The following is a 25574-nucleotide window of genomic DNA, read 5'->3' as shown; positions in this document are numbered from 1 at the left end:
AGGTGAATTACCATGCAAAATATAAGAAAAACTGTTCAAAGTGTTGAAAACAATTTTTATTGTCCTTTTTGTCAGAAAAGAAAAGAAATGTCAGATTTGTGTATATATATATTTCTTTATTTGCTTGTTTATTTTAATTTGTAGAGGAAATAATAAAAAGCTTTTCTTAATAGAATAATTTGATATCCATTGATGAAATTTGTGATAAAAGGAAAGCAAAAAAACATGTAGCATTTAACATGGTAGCATTTTCTAAAATGTCTGCCATGAATTTCGTATTATATTATTACTCCTTTTTTTTTTGTCTTTGTAGATGAAGAAGATACGAAAGAAAAAGACAGTAGCTGTGGGCTGGGTGAAGGCGGAGACAGTGGTGGTCTTATGCCAGGAAAATCTCTTGTATTTGCTGCTATGGAACTGCTTATGTTTATCCTTGTGCGACACATGCCGCATCTGAGCACAAAAATGTCAGATTCTCCAAGTCATTCTTATAGCAGAATCCAGCTCCCAGAAGAAAGTGCTCGTCTCGTGGCTGCCACTGTTGCCATCCTGTCTGATCTACCCACTCTTTGTTCCCCAGCTGGTAGGATAATAGATCTTTCTCAAAATTTAATCAGTGGGTTCCACAAAATGTTAATTTAAAAAAACCCAATTTTAAACATAACAAAGTGCATGGAGCGTATTTAAGGGCGAGGCAGCAGGAGTTCAGGAAGTGTGCATGTGACACTTAATAATGGACAGAATGTTGTTGGTGATAAAGTGGATGAAAACAAGCATAAAAAACTAAAATTGATTTGAAGATATGTTTTATTCTTCTTCTATGGGCCTTTAAGACATTTGACTAGGCCAGTGATAGCTAACCTTTTCCAGAATGAGTGCCCAAAGCGTAAGTGCGTGCAAATGCAATTGTAACCCCCAATGAGTGTGCAACCCCATGCATGTGCCCCACCCCAGTGCAGTGGAGCTGAACTAGGGTGATGGCTCATGTGCCCACAGAGAGGGGGTTCACACAGCTGGCACGCATGCCATAGGTTCTCCATCACAGCTCTATCTAGGTCAGCGGTGGGCTACTAGCCAGAACGCTAAATTGCGCTCATGCTTGTGGGGCCAGTGCAATTTTTCTTCTACACCTATGGAGGTAGCAAAATCATGCACGAAGCCATAGGTGCGCCCGTGTTTTGGCATGCGCGGAAGCAAAAAAACCTCACAATTTTGCTACCTCCATAGGTGCAGAAGCAAAATCGTGCTGGCCGCGCAAGCACTTACAAGCCGCCGCCGCGAGCACAGTTTAGTGTTTTATCTAGTAGCCCACCGCTGATCTAGGTCCAGGAATAGGCAAAACTAGCATACAATATTCCAGCTGTACGGATTCAGCTCCAGTGATCTTAGAAGCCGATGTCTTAGAAGAACTTGAACGATTAAAGATAAATAAGGCAATGGGTCCAGATGGCATCCACCCCAGAGTTCTTAAAGAACTCAGATTTGTCATTGCTACTCCCCTGACTGATTTGTTTAACCAAATCCTTGTTAACAGGAGATGTTCCTGAGGATTGGAGAGTGGCCAGTGTTATGCCTATCCAGAAGAAGGGCAATAGAGAAGAAGCTGGTAACTACAGGCCAGTTAGCTTGACATCAGTTGTAGTTAAAATGATGGAGACTCTACTCAAAAGAGGATAAATCAGTACCTAAAAAACAATAACTTATTGGACCCAAATCAACATGGCTTTACTGAAGGCAAATCATGTCAGACTAATCTCATTGATTTATTTGACTATGTCACAAAGGTGTTGGATGAAGGTGATGCCATGGATATTGCCTATCTGGACTTCAGCAAAGCCTTTGATACGGTTCCACATGAAGAGCGAATAGATAAATTAGTGAAAATTGGACTTAACTCCTGGATAGTTCAGTAGATTTGCAGATGGCTGAAGTGTAGACCTCAGAGAGTTATTGTTAATGGCGAGTATTCTGAGCAGAGACAGGTTACAAGCGGTATGCCACAAGGGTCTGTTCTGGGTGCTATTCTTTTTAATATGTTTGTGAGTGACATAGGGGAAGGTTTGGTAGGGAAGGTTGCCTATTTGCCGATGACTCTAAAGTGTGCAATAGGGTTGATATTCCTGGAGGCGTCTGTAATATGGTAAATGATTTAGCTTTACTAGATAAATGGTCAAAGCAATGGAAACTGCAGTTTAATGTTCCAAATGTAAAATAATGCACTTGGGGAAAAGGAATCCTCAATCTGAGTATTGTATTGGCAGTTCTGTGTTAGCAAAAACTTCAGAAGAGAAGGATTTAGGGGTAATGATTTCTGACAGTCTCAAAATGGGTGAGCAGTGTGGTCAGGCAGTAGGAAAAGCAAGTAGGATACTTGGCTGCATAGCTAGAGGTATAACAAGCAGGAAGAGGGATATTGTGATCCCGCTATATAGAGCGCTGGTGAGACCACATTTGGAATACTGTGTTCAGTTCTGGAGACCTCACCTATAAAAAGATATTGACAAAATTGAACGGGTCCAAAGACTGGCTAAAATAATGGTGGAAGGTCTTAAGCATAAAAAATATCAGGAAAGATCTGTGAAGTCTGGAGGACAGAAGGAAAAGGGGGGACATGATCAAAACATTTAAATATGTTAAAGGGTTAAATAAGGTTCAGGAGGGAAGTGTTTTTAATAGGAAAGTGAACATAAGAACAAGGGGACACAATCTGAAGTTAGTTGGGGGAAAGATCAAAAGCAACATGAGAAAATATTATTTTACTGAAAGAGTAGTAGATCCTTAGAACAAACTTCCAGCAGACGTGGTTGGTAAATCCACAGTAACTGAATTTAAACATGCCTGGGATAAACGTATATCTATCCTAAGATAAAATACAAGAAATAGTATAAGGGCAGACTAGATGGTCCATGAGGTCTTTTTCTGCCATCAGTCTTCTATGTTTCTAATATGGAATTGTATAAAGGCTGTGGCCATAGTTGCCATCTTCTCTCTTCAAGCAGGAGAACCTCCATATTAGGCACTGAGTCTATTTGTGGCAGCGCCATCCGATCCAGTATGATTTCCATGGTGCATTGATGCACTTGTCAGCAACTCCTTAAAGAAATTACATCTTTATCTAAGATTATGCAAGAATGCTGGAAAGAGGTGTTTAATTTAGGGAGGTGCTAACTAATGTGATTATGCATGCACTTAAACAGACCAATTGAGATCATTGATTAAGCCTATTAAATATGAAGAAATACAGGAAAGTAGGCACATGGCAAAAATGCACATTAAAGATATGCCATGGAGAAATAGTGGTAGGAGGCGAATGTGGTTAATGCCCTTTTTTTAAAGGTGTAACAAAGATTGTTCTAAAGAACAGGAAGTATCGGAAACTGAAATTAAGGAAATTAGCGACTCTTAAAAAAGAAAACACAAACTCAAGCCTAGTCCCATGATGGTGAACCTATGGCAGGCGTGTCTCCCTGTGGGCATGCAAGCCGACACCCAGCTCAGCTCCACCACGCAGGCACACATGCCTCCTGCCGGCCGGCTGATTTTCAGGTATTTGCCAAGGAAGGGGGTGCACATGCGTGAGACTGTTTTTGGTCCCAGGAAGCTGCAGGGAGGTCTAGACCCAAAATGGGGGGGTTGCGCCCTAATGTGAAGGGGAATGAATGAATGAATGAGGAAGGAAGGAAAGGAAGGAAGGAAGGAAAGAAGGAAAAGAAAGAAAGAAAGAAAGAAAGAAAGAAAGAAAGAAAGAAAGAAAGAAAGAAAGATTTCATCAAAAAAGTCCAGTATGGTAGTTTATTTATTTTTATTTTTTATTTTTATTTTTTTTGTCCAATACACAATGAGAGTTTTAGTGGGTATATATATTACTCAGGTATATATAGTACTACTCAGGATATCACGCCTAATCAACAACCATTAACTAATCAGCATACTTCAGCTACATCAACGACCCCAGATGTTACCCCACTGACTCACCAGGAAGTTTCTACACAGCAGGCAATTGCTGAGCCATCAAACCACACCCAGCCACCAGTATTTATAGAAGGAAGGCAGCTTAGGTCTCGCAGTGTTCGCCTTAGAACAAGGACAGTAACACCAGCCTGAAGATGATGAGTGGGACCTCATCGAAACGTCGCCAGAAATTTCCAAATCCTACACGGGAAGAAACCCGAATATACCAAGACCATCATACCTGTACCCGTGAAAATCTACGAAAACAAATATATACACACACACACACACACACACAGTTAAATACATGATGAAGGTTATAGAGAAGATACTCATAGTAAAATATATCTATGAAAGAGTAGAAAAGAAGATATAGTAATAGAACATATCAATGAAAGAATAGAAGAAGAGATATATGGTAAATGATTTAGCGTTACTAGATAAATGGTCAAAGCAATGGAAACTGCAGTTTAATGTTTCCAAATGTAAAATAATGCACTTGGGGAAAAGGAATCCTAAATCTGAGTATTGCATTGGCAGTTCTGTGTTAGCAAAAACTTCAGAAGAGAAGGATTTAGGGGTAGTGATTTCTGACAGTCTCAAAATGGGTGAGCAGTGTGGTCGGGCGGTAGGAAAGGCAAGTAGGATGCTTGGCTGCATAGCTAGGGGCATAACAAGCAGGAAGAGGGAGATTGTGATCCCCTTATATAGAGCGCTGGTGAGACCACATTTGGAGTACTGTGTTCAGTTCTGGAGACCTCACCTACAAAAAGATATTGACAAAATTGAACGGGTCCAAAGACGGGCTACAAGAATGGTGGAAGGTCTTAAGTATAAAACGTATCAGGAAAGACTGAATGAACTCAATCTGTATAGTCTGGAAGACAGAAGGAAAAGGGGGGACATGATCGAAACATTTAAATATGTTAAAGGGTTAAATAGGGTTCAGGAGGGAAGTGTTTTTAACAGGAAAGTGAACACAAGAACAAGGGGACACAATCTGAAGTTAGTTGGGGGAAAGATCAAAGGCAACATGAGAAAATATTATTTTACTGAAAGAGTAGTAGATCCTTGGAACAAACTTCCAGCAGACGTGGTAGATAAATCCACAGTAACTGAATTTAAACATGCCTGGGATAAACATATATCCATCCTAAGATAAAATACAGGAAATAGTAAAAGGGCAGACTAGATGGACCAAGAGGTCTTTTTCTGCCGTCAGTCTTCTATGTTTCTAGGAATAGAATTACTAATGAATACTTTGTTTCTGGCATAGATTATGCCTCTTGTGCATTCTGAAAGTACAGTGGAACCCCGACATAAGAGCTGCTCTACTTAAGAGCAACTCGAGATAAGAGCTGGGAGGGGAGAGATATTTTTGTTCTACTTACAAGCCCAAATTCGAGATACAAGCGCCAAGGAGCTGTCTCCTGAAGCCAAACGCTAACTTCCGCGTTCGGCTTCAGGAGACAGCTGCGAAGCGGCGCGCGTGTTTTAAAAGGTTGCAGCCGGCCTGGGGGGCTCGGGGGGGGGGTGCTTGCAGCTTTCTTTCTTGCTCTTTTTCTTTCTCTCTTTTACCTTCCCTTCCTCTATTTCTTCTTTTCTTTCTCCTTCCCACCTTCTTCCCTCCCTCCCTCCCTTCACTCATTCCTCTCTTACTCTCCCCTTTCATAAGTTTCCTTGCTTCCTTCCTCTGTTCCTGTCCCTTCCCTCTTTCCTTCCTTCCTTCCCACCCTCCGTCCATTCATTCACCCATTCCTCTCTTGATCGCTTAAAGCCGATCCCTGGTGCAAAAAGGGTTGGGGACCTCTGTCCTACAGGATTGGGTGGCAGAGAAGTTGAACATATGGAAATTTAAAAGTTTAAGAAAGTTTACAAGTTAAGTGAAAGAAACTTCATTATTCATTTATATGTACATGTACATTTCTTCATTAAAAACATGTCTTTCTGCATAATTTAGACTAACTTTGTGAGTTTTTTGAGGGCTGGAACCAATTAAAATTATTTACATTAATTCCTATGGGGAAAAGTCGTTCGAGATAAGAGCTGCTCGACTTAAGAGCCCAGGTCCGGAACGAATTAAACTCGTATCTCGAGGTACCACTGTATCTGATTTTATGTTTTTTGTTTTAGGATCTATGACTATATTGCCCACTATCCTCTTTCTAATAATACAAGTGTTGAAAGATACTGCTGTAAAAACTGTGGGAAATCAAGTCCTACCACCTGTCAGTGCAGCACTTCAGGGACTGAAAAACATAGTAACCCTTCCAATGACTATGAATGAGAATATTCATAAACAGTGGACAAATCTTATCCGCAGCACCCTAGCCTCAATCTTGGAATACTCTGAGCCAGGTAATTTTCATGCTATCAGTGGAGCTCTTTTGTAAAAAGAAGCAAAAGTAGCTGATCTGCATTAGGAAATGAATCTGGTACTATTATTTCACTATACCGCATGTTTATATGTTTTAGATTTATAGAAAAAAGTCTGGAAATCAAAACAAATAGTATTGTATTCACATTTTTGATGGAACAGAATTTAGAATCTTCCTTAATGCCTACAGTGTTTCATTTTTTCGTACATGCAAGAGTAATTAATTGCACAAATGGATCAAATTCAGCAAGTATTGTAGAATGTCACTTTAAAAAAATTCACAAAGTTCAAATAATTCAAACTTGCTTTTTCACAAAATTAACAAAATATATGCTTACTTCTTAGGACCACATTCATTTCCATTATACCATTATTACTTAATCATAAAATTGTTTTATGAGTTATTTTATAAATTATGATTATTATTATTATTAATTCATCATAATACATAAAATATATGTGGATAGATTTTAAGCATAGAATCTTTAAAAGGTTATGTTATTTTTGAAATCAGGAACAATGCATATTCGCCAGCATCTTCATTCTTGAAAATAGCAGTTATTTTTCCCTGTCCCAAACTCTATTTGGTATAACATTTCAGCATATTTTTGTTTCTCTTCCCCCAGAAGCTTCCAAGCCTACTTTAGATGAAGTAAGTATGCTTACTGCCATTACACTCTTCCTTTGGTCTGCAAGCACTGAAATAATTGGAGTGCAAGCATTGCAAAATGGCTGCATTAACAGATTTAAAGCAGCATTGAATTCACCTGATCCTTGGGTGAGTAAATCACTGAGCTTCTATCCATTTATATATTATTTTTATATATGCATTATTGTCGGTACCATGTTAGGTCCCATAGAGTTGGCCTTCTCCGGGTCCTGTTGACGAAACAATGCTGTACACATTATTGTCGGTACCAGATTAGGTCCCACAGAGTTGGCCTTCTCCGGGTCCCGTCGATGAAACAATGCCATCTGGCGGGACCCAGGGGAAGAGCCTTCTCTGTGGTGGCCCCGGCCTTCTGGAATCAGCTCCCCCCGGAAATTAGGACTGCTCCCATCCTCCTTGCCTTTCGCAAACTTTTGAAAACTCATTTATGTTGCCAGGCATGGAGGAATTGATATATCCTTAGCTGCCTGGTGTGTTTGGGTTGTATGGCTGTTTTTTAATAGGGGTTTTTTAAAACTGTTTTAACATTGGATTTGTATATGATGTTTTATTTGTTGTGAGCCGCTCCGAGTCCTCGGAGAGGGCGGCATACAAATCTAATAAATTATTATAAATGATTATTATCATGATCAGTACCATATCATGGTCAGATTGTTCTCTGTTGGCCTTGAGTTCTTTGCAGTTGCTTCCCAAAGGACCTATTGGATTTGATCAGTATTCAAAAACAAATACGGGTTCCTTCTGAAACTAACAGGTTCTAATAGATTCTAATATTGGACCCTGTTAGTTCCAGAAGGAACCCGTATTTGTTTTTTAAGCTCTGGTGCATGGTTTGATTGAGACCTAGAATGATTTTATTTTAGAATAAGATAAAATAAAACTAAAAAGAAAGATTTCTGGCGTATGCTTCGTTAACATAACACACTTACCCTAAAAATTAAAACTGAATTTTATTTTTTTATAATTTAATAAAATTAGATATGGGACGACAGATTAGACTTTTTTTTTTAATGACAAGCTTATCTGATAAACATGTCTGTCTCCATTGAGACATTAATATTCCTGTTGTTAAAAAAGGATCGTATTGGATAGAATACTTTAATACAGTATATTCATATTATTTACAGACTGTATTTATAGGCTGAATACTATATTACCTCTCCAAAAATCCTTTTTACTATGACTAGTTAGGCTTTTAAAACAAGTATTTCATTGAATCCAATGAGATTAGACTTGTATGTGTCATGAATGAAGTATGCAATTTTTGACCCACAGAAAGATAAGCGAAAGAAAAGGCCTTCATAATGGAAAGGTTTGCAAGTTAGATAATAAATGTGACTCCATTGTTACAATTTTGTTTGCCTTTTTTTCTTTTAACATTGCCTGAATGTGATATTTTATGGCAAATTCTTACTAACACAGATATATTTATATATCACGCTTAGGTCCAAGCCAAATGTTACCATCTTCTACTTTCTATATTTAAACACGCAAACCGTGCTCTCTCTACCCCATATATACATTCCCTGGCACCGATAATGGTTGAGAAACTGAAAGGTGTGGAGAAAAACCGTCCAAACAACAAAGCAGAACTCTTAGCAATCCAGGAGGGAATTAAAGTTCTTGAAACACTGGTTGCTCTTGGTGAGGAGCAGAATAGTAAGTACCTTGATTGAGAATTACCATACTTGTCTTGTTGGAACACATTAGCATGCAGTAAAAGCGGGAGCATTCTTGGGAACAATGGTTTAAATATATTTCACATTGTATCATGCATTTTGGTTACATGCAGCATTTAACCTCTTTTTCCTAAATTTGAGGCCATGATATTCCAAGGATATTGTGTAATATTCTGACTGGAGCCATCTAGAGCAATTGACGAAAATAGACTAACAATCCTGGGTCTAGAAAGCTTAGAACTGTGACACCTAAAACACGATTTACGTATTGCCCACAAGATCATATGCTGCAACATCCTACCTGTCAATGACTACTTCAGCTTCAACCGCAACAACACAAGAGCACGCAACATATTCAAACTTAATATTAACCGCTGCAAACTTGAGTGTAAAAAATATGACTTTAACAATCGAGTTGTCGAAGCGTGGAACTCATTACCAGGCTCAATAGTGTCAACTCCCAACCCCCAACATTTCTCCCTTAGACTCTCCACAATTGACCTCTCCACGTTCCTAAGAGGTCAGTAAGGGGCGTACATAAGTGCACCAGTGCGCCTTTCGTCCCTTGTCCAATTGTCTTTCCTTTAGCTCATATATCATATATATTTGCTTCCTTTCATATATTTTTTCCTCTATTTTATATTTTTGTTTATATATATTACCTCATGTCTATTCTCTTCTATGTATTGTGTATTGGACAAAATAAATAAATAAAATAAATAAAATTAAAATTCTGGGAAACAAAGTTAACTGGAGCTAGATCATTCTAATGCCTAGCATCTGCTTCATGAGCTATTTGAGGAAAAACAATGTCCTTTAGATTTTAAGGATGCCTATTAGTTTAATCAGCAAAAAAAAAAACCAACAAAAAGATTGTAGTTTGCAGTATACTGCCCTAAAACATTTTGGTTTCTAATAAATAGTTTCTATGTGAAAGGTATCATGTTTACAAGTTATCACCCTGCTATGGACATGTAGTTAGATGGGTAGATATACCCTTTTCACTTAAGTAGGTATATTTTTCTTCAAATACATGAGACAATTAGGTACACATATTTTTATTAAAAGGAATAAAGCAACATGCATAGACAGAGCCTCTCCACATTCTTGAGAAAGCATCCATCTGTGGCAACCAATCTGAGAGATGAGGTTATGATATTCTAATTCTCTTATCCATGTGACAAATTTAAATAGCATATCTATAAAAGTCACCTCCTCTTCAGTATATTGCTAAATGTAGTTTTATTCTATAACTGTCCCCATAGTAACCAAGCACTTTAGAGAAATATTTTCTAGCCTAGAACTGAGCACATTGCTGAATGATGTGAAGGCCCTAAAAATAGTACTTCTATCCTCTATCACTGGGCATTTTAAAATATTATCAAGAAGAAATATATTGCCTGTTGTGGTTAGCTCTGGCCCAGCTCCTGCCCCAAGGACTGTGGATGTGGGGGAGACATCCACATGCTGCAGGCCTGTTTTGCCCCTGGTGGAATCTGCTGATGAAGGCTCCTCTGACCAAGAAGACATGAGTGACAGGGAGGAGGAGAGTGTGGCAGACAGCTCAGAAGGAGCTCAATTATCTAGCTCCTCCTTGGATTCAGAACAAGAGTTAATGATACAGCCACGCATGCAGAGAGCGATGCATAGGCAACAACAACTGAGAGATTATTATCAAAGAAAATGAGGCCACCTGTGGTTGGGTGGGGCTGTGGTAATTAGTGAGGCTGCTATAAATAGCAGCCTGTGGGTTTGGCCATTGTGGAGGATTATCTGATCCTTGTGTTTTGTGACTGCTTTACTGACTTTGACTTTTTGTGTGCTGATTTTTCCCCGCTTTGAAACTAAACCAGAGCAAAGTGTGTTTCACTTTGTGAAAGAAGGACTGTGAATTGCCTCACAGCTGCAAGCTAAGTATCACAGAACTGATAAGGGACTTGTATAAATTACCAGGTTGTTTGGAGACAAGTGCTCTTTGCTATACCAAAAGAGGGCTTAGTTTAAGTGAATTTTCATTATAAAGAACATTGTTTTGAATTTTCAAATGTTTGTGTGTGTTTGAAATTTGTGCCTGTGAATTTTTGGGAGGATTCTACCAGAGAGCCTGACAGAACATTGCCATTTTTTTTTCTTGGGGGTAGGTGGGTTATTTTCTGTACACATAACTGAAGATATCTTACTTTGTCACTCTTGAATTTTAATTATTTTAACAGGTTTCTTTTTTTTCCCCCTCAGGAGTCCAATTGCTTGCTCTTCTTGTCCCTACACTCATATCTTATTTACTGAATGAAAATGCATTCTCTTCTGCATCCCTGGTATCAAAAGAACTTCATGAATTTGCTCTGCAGGATCTCACCCGCATTGGACCCCTTTATCCTCTTGCATTTAAGACAGTAATGGGAGCAGCTCCTGAACTGAAAGCACGGCTGGAAACTGCAGTACGAGCAAGTCAGGCAAGCAAAGCAAAGGCAGCTGCCAGGCAACCACCACCCACAGTACATTCCACGCCAACAATTAAACTTAAAACTAGCTTTTTCTGATTCTTGTTGGAACAATCATAAAACACTCATCAAGAAATACCTTCTGTGCTGCTGTATCTCATTCTCTACTTTTCATTGTTTGGCCACAGGCTTCACCCGAGCAATGTAGGTTTCTGGGGGATTGTTGTAGTATGATTTGAAATCTGCACACTGCAAGAAAGACGATATCTGGATGTATATAGATTTTTATGAAATGGAGTAAGTTGACCATCTGAGGTTGTGTTAAACTATCTCCTTTAACAATGTGTTTTATGTAGTTTTTGTCTTTCTTTTTAGAATGTTCTTGATAATTCTGAAAGTTGGGTGTATATTTTCCATAGGTACTATCTGCGGAATCTTGTGAACAACACTGCTTCTCTAGACCAGTGTTTCCCAAGATATTTGGACTTCAATTCCCAGAATTCCCCAGCCAGCAAATGCTGGCTGGGGAATTCTGGGAGTTGAAGTCCAAATATCTTCAAGTTGCCAAGGTTGGGAAACACTGCTCTAGACAACATTTTAAAATGGAGCAATAGCTGTGATCACATTGCAGTAGATAGGTTGTTTCAATGAAAGCAATTTGAACTGGAATTTAAAAATGGCAAAACATAGAGTCTTGCATGTGGTTCTCCAGTAGCTTCTACTAGCTCTTTATCTAGCTATAAATGAAGCACCTGGAAGTATTCCCTTAGTGCATCTAGTTATTAAAGTTAAAGCTCTCCAAAGTACAGGATCATTTACTAAACCATTGCTTACATTTGGAGAAGAGGAACCAATCCAGTTCTCCTAGTGTACAAACATTTTCTCTCAGAGTTAGAATTAATTTGTAGGGCAGTGCCGTCAAATTATGGCTAAATCCTTCTCATTCGCCCTCCCGCCCTTCGGTAAAAAAATTCTGTTATAACAGAATGCCATTCAATTTCTTTTTGAATTGCTGTATCTTCTTCATAAAGTATGGAGTGGGTACTCCTTTATAATAAACCAATAGATACTTATGAATATTTCTTTGCAACGTATAGACATAAACAAAATAGTCTGCACTGAATCAGAAAGAACATATCTAACTCTACGTATTTTGTAGATGCACTTGAACTGTGAAACATATTTCTAAGTCTAAAAATAATTCCGCAAATATCAATGCCTTCATTGGGGAGCACGATCTGATGATTCATTTTACTCTGATATTAAAGCATGGTCTTTAAGTTAAAGAATGTACATATTCAGCCTTTATCAACTTAGTGCTCATAGTCTGAGCATTCTGTAATTTAATTTGTTCCTTAACAGACTTTTCATGCAGGGGTTAAGAACAGTCTGGTTTGTGAGGCTCTGCTATGTGAGGTCAGGCCTCTAAGTTATATGTTTTTCTGAAGGGCAGGATTGTTCTCTTCTCACAGATTGCTATCTGTTGGCAAAATGGTGTTTGTGTTCTCAGAATGATTTTCATGAGAAAACCTGGCTGACCAGGATTTTATTTTATTTTTATGGCAAAAGTCAACTCAAAGCTGAACTCATTAAAATGTTTTGTGACCTATAATGGAAAGGCTAACAAGGTGAGATAAAACAGGATGTTGGTTAGACTTGCTATGAAGTATAGGCCAACATGTCTAAAGATAATGGAAGAGGGGAATAATGTAGGTCTAGAATTATGTTTAACATTAGCCATTCTCCCCCTAAAATATAGGTACAGTTCATTTCACAGGTTGCTGAATTGGAATGGCATATATGCACCAGCAAATGAATATATATTATATGTCTACTCCTAGAATAAGAGAGTAGTTCATAACAGGGATTGTAATAGATCTAGGTCTGCTGATCTAATACTTTTTGATCACATTCTTTTATTATCATTAAGTTCCTTAAATCCATTTTCATGACATATATGAATATCCCACTCTAATTCCTTTCCACTCATTGTAAGATTCAAATTGCAACAGAAAACATACATTGCAAAACAACAAAATTGATTTTGTCTGTAAAAGAAAACAATGGCTTAATGAAAAAAAATGCCATTTCTCCTATTATCTTATATCTTATGTTTTTTTATTTAATATTTAATTTTTTGGTGCTTATATAACTTTGCTTATTCTAAAAGGGAGCAGTGGAATAAGTATATATTTATGATTTTTTTCAACCGCTAGAAATTAATACTGATAACTACTTATTACATTTCAAGGAATGTAAGTTGTAATAAATGGAACACTGTAATTATTCATTCAAGTTTTTATTTATTACAATAAATTACCTACTTCAACTGTATGCCAATTTTAGACCCTCTTGATCAAACTGTAAGTTTCAGAAGAAACTGAAACAATTCTTTCTGTAAAGTTGAATGCATGCTTAACATTCAAGTGCTGCTATTTATATTTTCAAAATAAGAAGACAATGAATGTAATAGGTTCAAACAACTGCCTGCTCTTTCTGTCCCTATTTTGTAATGTCTCCTTTGGGAGAAATAATAGTTACCATTTTTTGTGTGTGTAGTTAATCACATATTTCTAGTCTTGTGTTGCTATTTTTTCCCTACTTTTCTTCTTTCTTAGGTCCCCAGATTTTCTATTATATTCAAAATCTAAGGGCTGTGAAAGGCATTCCAAAACCTTTATTTTCCTTTCCTGCAAGCATTGTATAATTAATTCTTGCAATTGTAAAACCTTAAAGTATCTCTTTATTGATACAAAATGTTAGTTGAGGTTACCCTGATTGAGCTTCAGAATGCAAACTCTGTATTGGCATTCAATTAGTTTTAGAATCCAAATTCATGACAGTATATGAAGCTGGAATGACCCAATTGTAAAACAAAAGAGATGGGGATTTTATTTATTTTGGCTTCTTTTTCTTTACCGAACTCTAATATGAAGTGTTCCTGGAAGAAAAAACTCAGAAAGGGGGGCTAAGGCATGGAGAACAATGAGAAGAACCCATAAATGCTTCAATTTATAAGCTTATAAAGCTTCAGTTTACAGCTTCTTTATAAGCTGTAAAAGCTAAAACATTTTGCAATAAATATGATCAGTTTTATTTTCATATTTTTGCTGAATTTGGGAGTCAAAATGCCTGAAGGGAATAAATTGGGGGAAGCATCATAGAAAAGATATAATACTGTATAGGCATTATCATTTTTCAAATTTCATGTAAAGCAAGAGTGGTTAAAAATGGGAATCCTGTGAGGTTTTTTTTTAATTGGACACATTTTCTTCATTTACCTTTTTTCACTAATCGGAATTGCAGTAAGCAAAGTAATTATTGTGGTTAGCTTCTTTGCTGTCTGCCAATCTCTATGCCTCATTTGTTTTTTTTTAGATTCTTCTAACTAGAATAAGTAGGATGTTTATGCTGCAAAGCCTTTATGGATGCTATGACATTATTTTCAAGAATGCAGTGAAGCCACTTAATCATTTTTAGAAAACTGGGTTTATGTAGCCTAACAAATATGCCCACCTGTTAGAGTGCAGGATAGGGAGTAGCCACATTGGCTTCTAACTAGCTATGTTCATAATTGCACTCATTCTCTCTCTCTCTCTCTCTCTCTATATATATATATATATATATACCTGTATATAGAATTTTATGTCAAGCCCTGTGAGGCTGACAAAATTAGGAAACAAGGATCACTTGGACTTATGGAAAGACCTTTATGGTTAGTAGAGAAATGTAACAGGAGTTTTAAAGCCTATCAAAGCCTATTCATACACAACTCACATTTAGTAATTAATTAAGGTGGAATTCTTTGAGTTTCTTTCTGGCACACTCCCCACAGTCCTTAATTGTCTTGTTGCCCTTCTATGTTCTTGAAGTCTGGTAGGTCTTATCACACTATCTTCCTCCTTTAGACTAACTCTCCCCATCCTCAAGGAATGAATTGGCAGAAATTAAAATATTGCCAAAGATGGACTAGGCCTATTCTCAGAGTAACCTGACAAGTAGAAATTACAGAGTGAAGGCAGAAAGGTTTTGAGGAACAGGAGGAAAAGCTACTACAAAGTGAATTGTGAAATAAAAGGTTTTTAGTAAGTTACCTTACTAAACATCTCAGACAAACTCCTTCCTAGTTCTCATAAAGGTAAGGGGAAGAAGAGTATTCAGACTTTTTAACGATAGCTTTACAATAAAAATAGAAGAGTATTGCTCTACATAGAGTTGAATTCTTCATCTTGAAAACTGGAACAACCCAAAAAGGCTGGAATATAATCCACTTTATTCAAAGTAAGTCTAAAATAGCAATTTACAAGGCAGGTGTGAAAGAGAACAGAGTGCCCGGTGGTCAAAGTCTGGGTAGTTCAGTAGGCTATTGGCTCATGTGGAAATTTTAAATGGCAGAAGCTGCAGAAAACAAAAGACAGTGAGGCCCCTCCCTCATAAAAACTATTATAAAACATTGGGTGTACTTTCATAGCAGTGGGCAATTACAAATAGAATACTACAGGGCTGATCTAAATTGCCACAGGGAAGGAACAGTAAATATCAAGACTAGTTTCTAAGATAGAAGGACGATAGAAAACAAAAAGCTACACCAAATGCCCCACAACAATTCTGGCACTGTTCTGCCTTTGAGCATCAACTACCCATTAATATAGCCTTAGCCAAATCCTACTAGGATCAGTTATGCAACTTAGGTTAACAGAATTGGAAGAGACCATGTAGGTCATCTAGTCCAACCCTTCAAGCAGGAGACCCTACACAAGTGATGGCGAACCTATGGCATGAGTGCCACAAGTGGCACACAGAGCCATATCTGCTGGCATGTGAGCTGTTGCCCTAGCTCAGCTTCAATGTGCATGTGTGTGTTGGCTCACACAGAGGGCATTTCTGGCTTTCAGAGAGCCTCTGGAGCGATGGGGGAAGGTGTTGTTACCCTCCCCTGGCTCCAGGGAAGCCTTTGGAACTTGGAGAAGGTAAAACACAACAACAACAACAACAACAACAATTTATTAGATTTGTATGTCGCCCCTCTCCGAGGACTCAGAGCGGCTCACAACAGCAAAACACAATGTACAAATCTAATGTTAAAAGCAATTTAAAAGCCTTCTTATAAAAAACAATCACACAACCTAATACATAAAAAACCATAGTAGCGAAGGGGTTTATCAGTTTCCTTATGCCTGGCGACATAGGTGGGTTTTTAGGAGCTTTCGAAAGGCAAGGAGGGTGGGGGCAGTCCTAATCTCTGGGGGGAGTTGATTCCAGAGGGCCGACCCCCACCCTCCCACAGAGAAGGCTCTTCCCCTGGGTCCCGCCAAATGACATTGTTTAGTCGACGGGACCTGGAGAAGGCCAACTCTGTGGGACCTAATCGGTTGCTGGGATTCGTGCAGTAGAAGGTGGTCCCGGAGATATTCTGGTCCGATGCCATGTAGGGCTTTATAGGTCATAACCAACACTTTGAATTGTGACCGGAAATTGATCGGCAGCCCGTGCAAGCCATGGAGTGTTGACGAGACATGGACATATCTGTGAAATCCCATGATTGCTCTCATGGCTGCATTCTGCATGATCTGAAGTTTCTGAACACTTTTCAAAGATAGCCCCATGTAGAGAGCGTTACAGTAGTCGAACCTCGAGGTGATGGGGGCATGAGTGACTTAGCAGTGACTCACTGTCCAAATAGGGCTGCAACTGGTGCACCAAGCGAACCTGGGCAAACGCTCTCCTCGCCACAGCTGAAAGATGGTGCTGTAATGTTAGCTGTGGATCGAAGAGGACGCCCTACTGGGGCCACCAGAAGTTGGGAAATAGGCAGTTTGCAGACTCTAGAGGGCCTCCGGGGGGGTGGGGGAAGCTGTTTTCACCCTCCCCAGGCATTGAAGTATGGGTGTGGGCAATCACGCAGGTGCGATAGCACATGCCCACGCTCTTTTGGCACCCAAGGAAAAAAAGGTTCGCCATCACTGCCCTACACCATTTCTGACAAATGGCAGTCCAATCCCTTCTTGAAAGCCTCAAGTGCTGAAGCTCCCACGCAAAGGTGGGTTCTAGCTTACCTTGCTGTTGGTTTGTTTCCTCCTTCGACCATATCTCATATCTTGCGCACATGCACAGTGCCAATTTTTGTTAAAAGTCAAAAACAAGGTGTCGATGCATGCACAATGCTGAAAATTTGGCTTCTGTGCAGGATCAGGAGAAAAGAAAACCCTCCAAAATAAAAAAAATAAATAAAAAATAAATGGCGGTGTCCATGGATCAGCACCAACCAAACTGGTTCCGTGATGTCATCATGACATCATCAATGTGTTGTTACCAATTCGGGCAAACTGGTCTGAACACACCTCTGCTCCCACAACTTCTGAAGACAAGCTGTTCTATTGGTTGATTGTTCTCACTGTCAGAAAGTTCCTCCTTATTTCTAAATTTAATCTCTCCTTGATCAATTTCCATCCATTATTCCTTGTCAGGCATTCAGGTGCTTTGGAAAATAACCTGACCCCTCCCTGTTTCTAGCAGCCCCTCCAATATTGAAACACAGCTATCAAGTCTCCCTTGTTTCCCTTGCAACAAATGAGAAGCTTGAGAAACCATAAACACTGAAATTGTATGGTGCAAATAGCCCCAGTTGATACCTTAATTTGCTTGAAGAGAGAGAAGCCAATAAAAACATACATTGTTATAATCAAATACTTCAGATAGCAACAGGTCAAGCCAATTGATAGCAATGCAAATATGGTTGTCACTACATTTTTTCCTCCCTTTCTGGGCAATGTGCCAATGAAAGATAAGTAGAAATTCCCAGTAATTACAAGGCTTTCTACAACCCAGATTTAAGGGGAGAGCCATTGTTATGTCCTGAAGAAGTTGGGAAGTTTTCAATAGCCATAATCTGAGATCAATGATTAACTGATCACCAAAAGAAGCAATCTAGAAATAGTTGTATAGCCAGTAAGTCCAGTGTTGTTTGTCTCATGATTTCTAAGGATAATGTCTGTTTCTGTTGCACGAAGTGTGTTTTGGCAACATTACTCCAGCCCTTTGATCCTTTCAATTTTCCTTCTCTGAACTTTTCTCTAGTTTCATTATACCTTTCGGAGAAGCAGTGACATTTTTCTATAAAGGGATTATAATTCTTTGTTGTCAATTCCATTTCTTATTGAAATATACTTTTGGCCCTTTAAAAATATTAGAGGCACATTTTGTCAAGACCATCATTGAACTGTTTATCATTATATCAATAAAATACCCTAAAATCATATGCTACTACGTCCTTCCTGTCAACGACTACTTCAGCTTCAACCACAACAACACAGATAACACAGAGCAAACAACAGATTCAAACTTAATGTAAACCGCTTCAAACTCAACTGCAGGAAGTACAACTTTAATAATTGAGTGGTTGATGCATGGAACTCACTACCAGACATTGTAGTGTCATCTCCTAAGCCCCAACATTTTCCCTTAAACTGTCCAATGTTGACCTCTCCAGATTCCTAAGAGGTCAGTAAGGGGCAGGCATAAGTGCACCAGTGTGCCTTCCGACCCCAGTCTTATTGTTTAATTTATTTTTCTAGCCGACAATGTAAAACTCTTCAATACCACCGATAACACAACTACTCTCCAAAAAGACCTGAACTCTGTTTCTGAGTGGTCTAACACATGGCAACTCCAAATCTCAACTAGCAAATGCTCTGTCCTACACATTGGGAAGAAGAATCTGAACTCCAAATACAAACTGAATAATTAAATTATCACAGATAATCCCCACTCGGTTAAAGACCTCAGTATACTAATAACAAAAGATATAAGTGCCAAAGCGCACCGCAACCACATAGCCAAGAAGGCTTCAAGAGTTGTAAACCTAATCCTACGAAGCTTCTGCTCTGCCAATCTCACACTACTTACCAGAGCTTACAAAACTTTTGCCAGACCCATCCTCGAATCCATCTGTTTGGAACCCATATCGCATTTCAGACATTAACACCCTTGAAAATGTCCAATGATACTTCACCAGAAGAGCCCTTCACTCCTCCACTCGAAATAGAATACCCTATGAGACTAGACTTTCAATCCTGGGCCTAGAAAGCTTAGAACTAAGACGCCTTAAACAAGATCTAAGTTATTGCCCACAAGATCATATGCTGCAACGTCCTGCCTGTCGGCGACTACTTCAGCTTCAACCACAACAACACAAGAGCACACAACAGATTTAAACTTAATATTAACTGCTCCAAACTTGACTGCAAAAAATATGACTTCAGTAACCGAGTTGTCGAAGCGTGGAACTCATTACCGGACTCCATAGTGTCAACCCCAAACCCCCAACACTTTACCCTTAGATTATCTACAGTTGACCTATCCAGATTCCTAAGAGGTCAGTAAGGGGCGAGTACAAGTGCACCAGAGTGCCTTCCGTCCCATGTCCTATTGCTCTCCTATATCTCCTATACCTTTCTTCTATTCCTATATCTCTTCTTCTATTCTTTCATTGATATGTTCTATTACTATATCTTCTTTCCTATTCTTTCTTAGATATATTTTACTATGAGTATCTCCTCTATAACCTTCATTATGTATTTTTACTATGTGTATATAGATATAAATACCCACTAAAACTGTCATTGTGTATTGAACAAAATAAATAAATAAATAAATAAATAAATAAATAAATAAATAAATAAATAAATAAATAAATAAATAAATAAATAAATAAATAAATAAATAATAAATTCTGGGAGTTGAAGTCCACAAGTCATAGAAGAGCCAACTTTGTCTACCCCTGCAACCAATAAAATAAATAAATAAAATAAATCGTCTCAGCCATAAACTCAAAGGTCCTAAATTCTAGTCACTTTCACAGCATAATTTCTTTATCTAACTTTAAAAAAACAGTCTTCAAATCAAGCTTGATATTTTCGTAACCTGCGAGCATCAAATTATGATTTTTTTTTTTTGATTGATGATGTTATTAGAAATTCGCAGCTGCTCCGTTCTTTCCGATAGGGGAACTGCATTTCCCAAGATGCCTCAGGTCCTCAAAGCGCTTGAACGCTTTTGTTTTTGGAATTGACTCCAGCGAGGCCCGGTAGCCGCCGGCGGGGGTGGCTGTCAGGCCGCTGACGGCGGAGCGGGACGCGCCCAGTTTGTTACTGCTTCCAGTGAGCTCGGCGGACGGGGTGGGGGGGAGCGGCGCCGGCGGACCGCGGACGTCGGGCAGCGACTGTAGCGACCGCTCGGGCGAGCTGCGGCGGGAGGAAGAGAGCGGCCAGGTCTCTCCCGCCCGCGACGACGGCTCCAGCCATGGACGAGCAGGCTGGCCCCGGCGTCTTCTTCAACAACAACAACAACAACGCGCTGCTCTTGCCGCCACCGCCGGGCGGGGCCGGGCCGGGGTTGGAGTCGGGAGAAGCGGCTGCGGCGGCGGCTGCAGCGGCCGCCGCCGCCGCCGGCAGCGCTTCGGCGGGGCCGGCTCCGGCCTCTGCAGCGCGGGCTCAATACAGCGTCCCGGGCATCCTGCATTTCCTGCAGCACGAGTGGGGCCGCTTCGAGGCCGAGAGAGCCGAGTGGGAGGCCGAGCGAGCGGAACTGCAGGTAGCCTTTCCACCCCGCACCCTCCCTTGCCTCGCTGCTCCCGGCAGGTTTGCTCGCTCCGGGTCCGCCGCCTCCGCACCTGCCGTGCTCTTCTTCGCCCCCCACCCCACTTCCCCACGCACCTGTCAAGGAGGCTTCGTTCTTCCTCCGCCCCCGCCGTGTCTTCCCAACTGCTGGACGCGAAGCGGCGGGGCGGCGATTGACATTTCGGGCGGTGGTTTTTTTAGTGGGGGGGGGGAAGCCCCGGGTCCTCGTAGTGAGCCTTGCCTTCTCCCCTCGCGCCTCGGAACTTGGGAGGGTGGTTGTCGGGAGCGTCTACCTTGCAACCCTTCCCCTGTTCCTTCCTTCCTTCCTTCCTTCCTTCCTTCCTTCCTTCCTTCCTTCCTTTCTTCCTTCTTTCCTTCCTACCTACCTACCTACTTATCTGTCTGTCTGTCTATCTATTCTATCTATTCTAAGTATTCTATCTATCTATTTTATTTGTCAAACATGTATAGGAGAGTAGTAGTTTGTATAAACGTAAGTAAAAAAAAAGTAACGATAAAAGAAGACACTAGGACGGGGACGGTAGGCACGACTGTGCGCTTATGCACGCCCCTTACAGATCTCTTAGAAACGGGGAGAGGTCGACTGTAGACAATCCAAGGTGAAAATTTTTGAGCTTTGAGGAAGAAACCACAGAGCCAGGTAGTGCATTCCAGGCATTGATCACTCTGTTGCTGAAGTCATACTTTCTGCAGCCCAGTTCGGAGCGGTTTACATTGAGTGCACATGCACACGCCCGGTCCGGTTCCTGCGGTGGATGAACATTAGCTGCGAAAGTTGAATACGGGCACCCAGATGTTGCCTCCGAGGTTGTAGTTCGCCTGCAATCCAGCGTGCGCCGTGTTTGCCCCCCTTTCTGAAAAAAACAAAAAACAAAAAAAAACCGTGTGGTTAAATCATTTCGGTGGCCCGGAGGTTAAATGGCAAAAGATTGCTACCATTGTTTGTTTGTTTGTTTGTTTGTTTGGGGGGGGGGTGAGTGGGTTGCAGAATAAATGAATCCTGTAATCAAGATACCCTTACAAGGTAGTTCTCGACTTTGGATCGCAGTTGAATGCGCAGGGATAGGTTGCTAGCTGAGAAATTGGTGAAGGGAACTTGGTCCCATTTTAACTACTTTCCTTGACACAGTTTGTTGAGATGGTATCTCCAACTTTAACAACTTTAAGACTTGTGGACTTCAACTCCCAGAACTCTGGGAGTTGAAGTCCACAAGTCTTGAAATTGCTAAAGTTGGAGATCCCTGTGTTAAAAGGAATCCCTGCAATTTGGTCTGGTGGTCAACAGACCAATCCAGAAAGCTTTTGAATCTCTGAATTCTATTCCTGCCTGAATAGTGAAAGCTGATTGGCTGACCTTGGGCCAATCATTTGCTGTCAGTGCTGCCCCACTTCATAGGGTTGATGTTGTGGGGAAAAATAAGAGGAGGAAAGTGTGTTCAATGTATTGGCTGCCCTGAATTAGTTGTAAAAATAATAGAAGCAGGATAGAAATAAAATAATCCTGTGGGATGGTCTCTCTTTTTCCTCCATGAGAGAATCCATGAAAGAATGGTCATTTCTCCATTAACTTTGTCTAGTAGGAACTCAGAGATGCCCTTTAATAGTGAAATATATTTAAAAATCTATAGTTAAAAAAAGTTAGCTTCAATATGTCCCAGTGTTGATTGCAGGGTTTTTTAAGGTAAAGCCCTATATGTTTTCCCTAATATAATTAAGCCTGCCCAATTATAACATCAGAAGAGAGCCTGTTCCATATTTCTCCCTAACTGGAAGAAAGGGGAGTTTAAAGTAAGAGACAGGCATAGTGGTTCCTGCCATATGGAACTTTATTTCAGCAGGCTCCCAAATCAAGGGTATTTTACTGGTGTAAACACAATCTTTTCTGGTTTTGTTATTATTCTCACTTTGTATTGTTGATTATTTTATGGCTGAAGATTGGCTTGGAATTATAGGGATTGGGGAAGTTTAAATAATGTTAAATAATGGAATATTGTCTATTGTAATGGTTTGTTATATATTGCCTGTGCCATTTGATTTTTGAATATAAATTTGAACGTTGTAGTGTATTTACTTTGGAGTAAGCCAGATCTTCTAAGAAGACTTTGCCAAGATAGTATAGACAAGTAATAATGGCGAAAAATATATTCCTTGGCATTTTATTCAATTCTCATAAGTTGCAGTTTACAAAAATACTAGTATAATTGTGTTGGAATTAAAATTGCTGAAATGTCTGGTATTAATTCCATATTTCTATAATTTTCTATATAAATTCTAAATTCTATAAATTTCCATATAAGCAAAAAAACTAGAAATGTTAATTGTTGTGGTAGGATCAAGAATTTTGAAAAAGTTTAGGCCTTTTAGATGTGAGGAACAATTAAATGAACATGTAGTAGGCAACTAGCTGCTAATATGCTAGAAGCACAAAATTTGATTTAATAGATCACTCACACATCACTTGCCTTTACATGTATGTATCCAATAGCAGATAAGATTTTTTTCCCTTTGCTAATGTGGAAATATTACAAGAATGTTTGAGCATGGAACAATAACTCTTCTTAGGTGATATTAAAGTGGTATTATTCACTAGAATGTATACTTTAAAAAATATTGATGCACACATTCTGAAATTCTGATTGCAAGTTTGGATACCTTACACTTTTTAAACAGCTGATTATCTTCATTTGCCTAGATTTTGACACTCTGCCATTTTTAATATTTCATTTTCTACCCAGAAGAATGGGAGGTATTTCATTAAAGGGCCTTAGGCAATTCTTAATATAAACTTCTCCATACCCGAAGATTAGCAAAAGGCCCCTGTTAAAGATATTTTCAGTTTCCAAGGACTATATGTTCTGTCCAGCACATAAAAGAAAGACTTCTTCAATGCTGGTTGCATGCTGTGGGTTATATTTCTCAGGAGTTAGGCAAACTGTGCAAGTAGGCAGATGGTGTACTAATGCAAAAAACCACTTGTCCCATTGTCTGCAGGAGTGGGAAATGTGATAAAAGTACTTCTGAAAATGCTAACAGGTTTAACAGTCTGGCCACAAATAAATAGCAATTTTTCTCTAATCCCATCTCTTGGGATCCTATCCCAGATTCTTAATCATTGATCTTTTTCAGTTCTTGGAGAATTAATGTTAGTCCAATTTGTGTCACAGAAGCTCATTTGCAGAGCAAAATGTATTCCTCTTTAGGGTATTCCTATGTTGAATCAAGCAATCATTATTTATTCAAGAGAGCAGAGACTAACTTGGGTAAGGAATTATACACCACTCCTCAAATAAACATTTCAAGGATAACCTATGAATAATAAACATAATACCAAATAATGCTTTAAATATTGTTGAAGTATGGCTTAAAGTAAGTCTAAAAAATTAATTGTAACTGGGAAAAAATGTAACATCAGAAAAACAGTGTCAGGAAAATACAGTGATACCTCATCTTACAAACGCCTCGTCATACAAACTTTTCGAGATACAAACCCGGGGTTTAAGATTTTTTTTGCCTCTTCTTACAAACTATTTTCACCTTACAAACCCACCGCCGCTGCTGGGATGCCCCGCCTCCGGACTTCTGTTGCCAGCAAACCACCCATTTTTGCGCTGCTGGGGAATCCCCTGCTGGGATTCCCCTGCAGTATCATAAAAACACGGAAGTCCGTAGGTGGGGTTTCCCAGCGAGGGGAGCCTCAATGAAATTGCAGCATCGCAAAAACACAGAGGTCCGGAGGTGGGGTTTCGAGGACTTTGGTGCTTTTATGATGCTGTTATTTCACTGATGCTCCCTTCACTGGGAAACCCCACCCCCGGACTTCCGTTGCCAGCGAAGTGCTCGTTTTTTCGATGCTGGGATTCCCCTGCTGGGATTCCCCTGCAACATCACAAAAACACAGAAGTCCGGAGATGGGGTTTCCCATGGAGGGGAGCCTCAGGGGAATCCCAGCAGCGCAAAAATGGGGGCTTCGGCTGGCAAAAGGGGTGAATTTTGGGCTTGCATGCATTAATCGCTTTTCCATTGATTCCTATGGGAAACATTGTTTCGTCTTACAAACTTTTCACCTTAAGAACCTCATCCCAGAACCAATTAAGTTTGTAAGACAAGGTATCACTGTATTTTTCTAGTGAAGCACCATAATTGAGATTGGCCTTTCCAATTCCACTAATTGTGATTATATTTAAGAGTATATTTAAAGGGATATAGCATTGCTTCCAGCTGTACGGATTCAGCTCCAGTGATCTTAGAAGCCGATGTCTTAGAAGAACTTGAACAATTAAAGATAAATAAGGCAATGGGTCCAGATGGCATCCACCCCAGAGTTCTTAAAGAACTCAGATCTGTCATTGCTACCCCCCTGACTGATTTGTTTAACCAATCCTTGTTAACAGGAGAAGTTCCTGAGGATTGGAGAATGGCCAATGTTGTGCCTATTCACAAGAAGGGCAGTAGAGAAGAAGCTGGTAACTACAGGCCAGTTAGCTTGACATCAGTTGTAGTTAAAATGATGGAGACTCTACTCAAAAAGAGGATAAATCAGCACCTAAAAAACAATAACTTATTAGACCCAAATCAGCATGGCTTTACTGAAGGCAAATCATGTCAGACTAATCTCATTGATTTCTTTGACTATGTCACAAAGGTGTTGGATGAAGGTGGTGCCGTGGATATTGCCTACCTGGACTTCAGCAAAGCCTTTGATACGGTTCCACATAAAGAGCTGATAGATAAATTAGTGAAGATTGGACTTAATCCCTGGATAGTTCAATGGATTTGCAGCTGGCTGAAGCGTAGACATCAGAGATTTATTGTTAATGG

At 39.7% G+C, this 25574-nt stretch overlaps 2 protein-coding genes across 7 annotated transcripts in view; both read left to right on the top strand.

Moving 5' to 3' along the window:
• Positions 1-11457, top strand: part of HEATR5B (HEAT repeat containing 5B) — a 63933-nt gene extending 52476 nt beyond the window's left edge. For all 3 annotated transcript variants that reach the window (XM_070734128.1, XM_070734127.1, XM_070734130.1), the window contains 5 exons: positions 314-583; positions 6085-6309; positions 6955-7106; positions 8444-8657; positions 10913-11457. In XM_070734128.1, coding sequence (XP_070590229.1) covers positions 314-583; positions 6085-6309; positions 6955-7106; positions 8444-8657; positions 10913-11217 — 1166 coding nt within the window. In that variant the 3' untranslated portion in view covers positions 11218-11457. The remainder of the gene's footprint in view (positions 1-313; positions 584-6084; positions 6310-6954; positions 7107-8443; positions 8658-10912) is intronic.
• An 8874-nt stretch (positions 11458-20331) lies between these two features.
• Positions 20332-25574, top strand: part of STRN (striatin) — a 53173-nt gene continuing 47930 nt past the window's right edge. For all 4 annotated transcript variants that reach the window (XM_070734117.1, XM_070734116.1, XM_070734114.1 and 1 more), the window contains exon 1: positions 20332-20709. In XM_070734117.1, the coding sequence (XP_070590218.1) occupies positions 20419-20709 (291 nt within the window). In that variant the 5' untranslated portion in view covers positions 20332-20418. The remainder of the gene's footprint in view (positions 20710-25574) is intronic.

Source organism: Erythrolamprus reginae, chromosome 1 (genome assembly GCF_031021105.1).
Source record: "Erythrolamprus reginae isolate rEryReg1 chromosome 1, rEryReg1.hap1, whole genome shotgun sequence".
In the NCBI taxonomy this organism is placed as follows: Eukaryota; Metazoa; Chordata; class Lepidosauria; order Squamata; family Dipsadidae; genus Erythrolamprus; species Erythrolamprus reginae.
The sequence above is the reverse complement of the archived record's forward strand: the minus strand, read 5'-3'. Positions and strand labels throughout refer to the sequence as shown.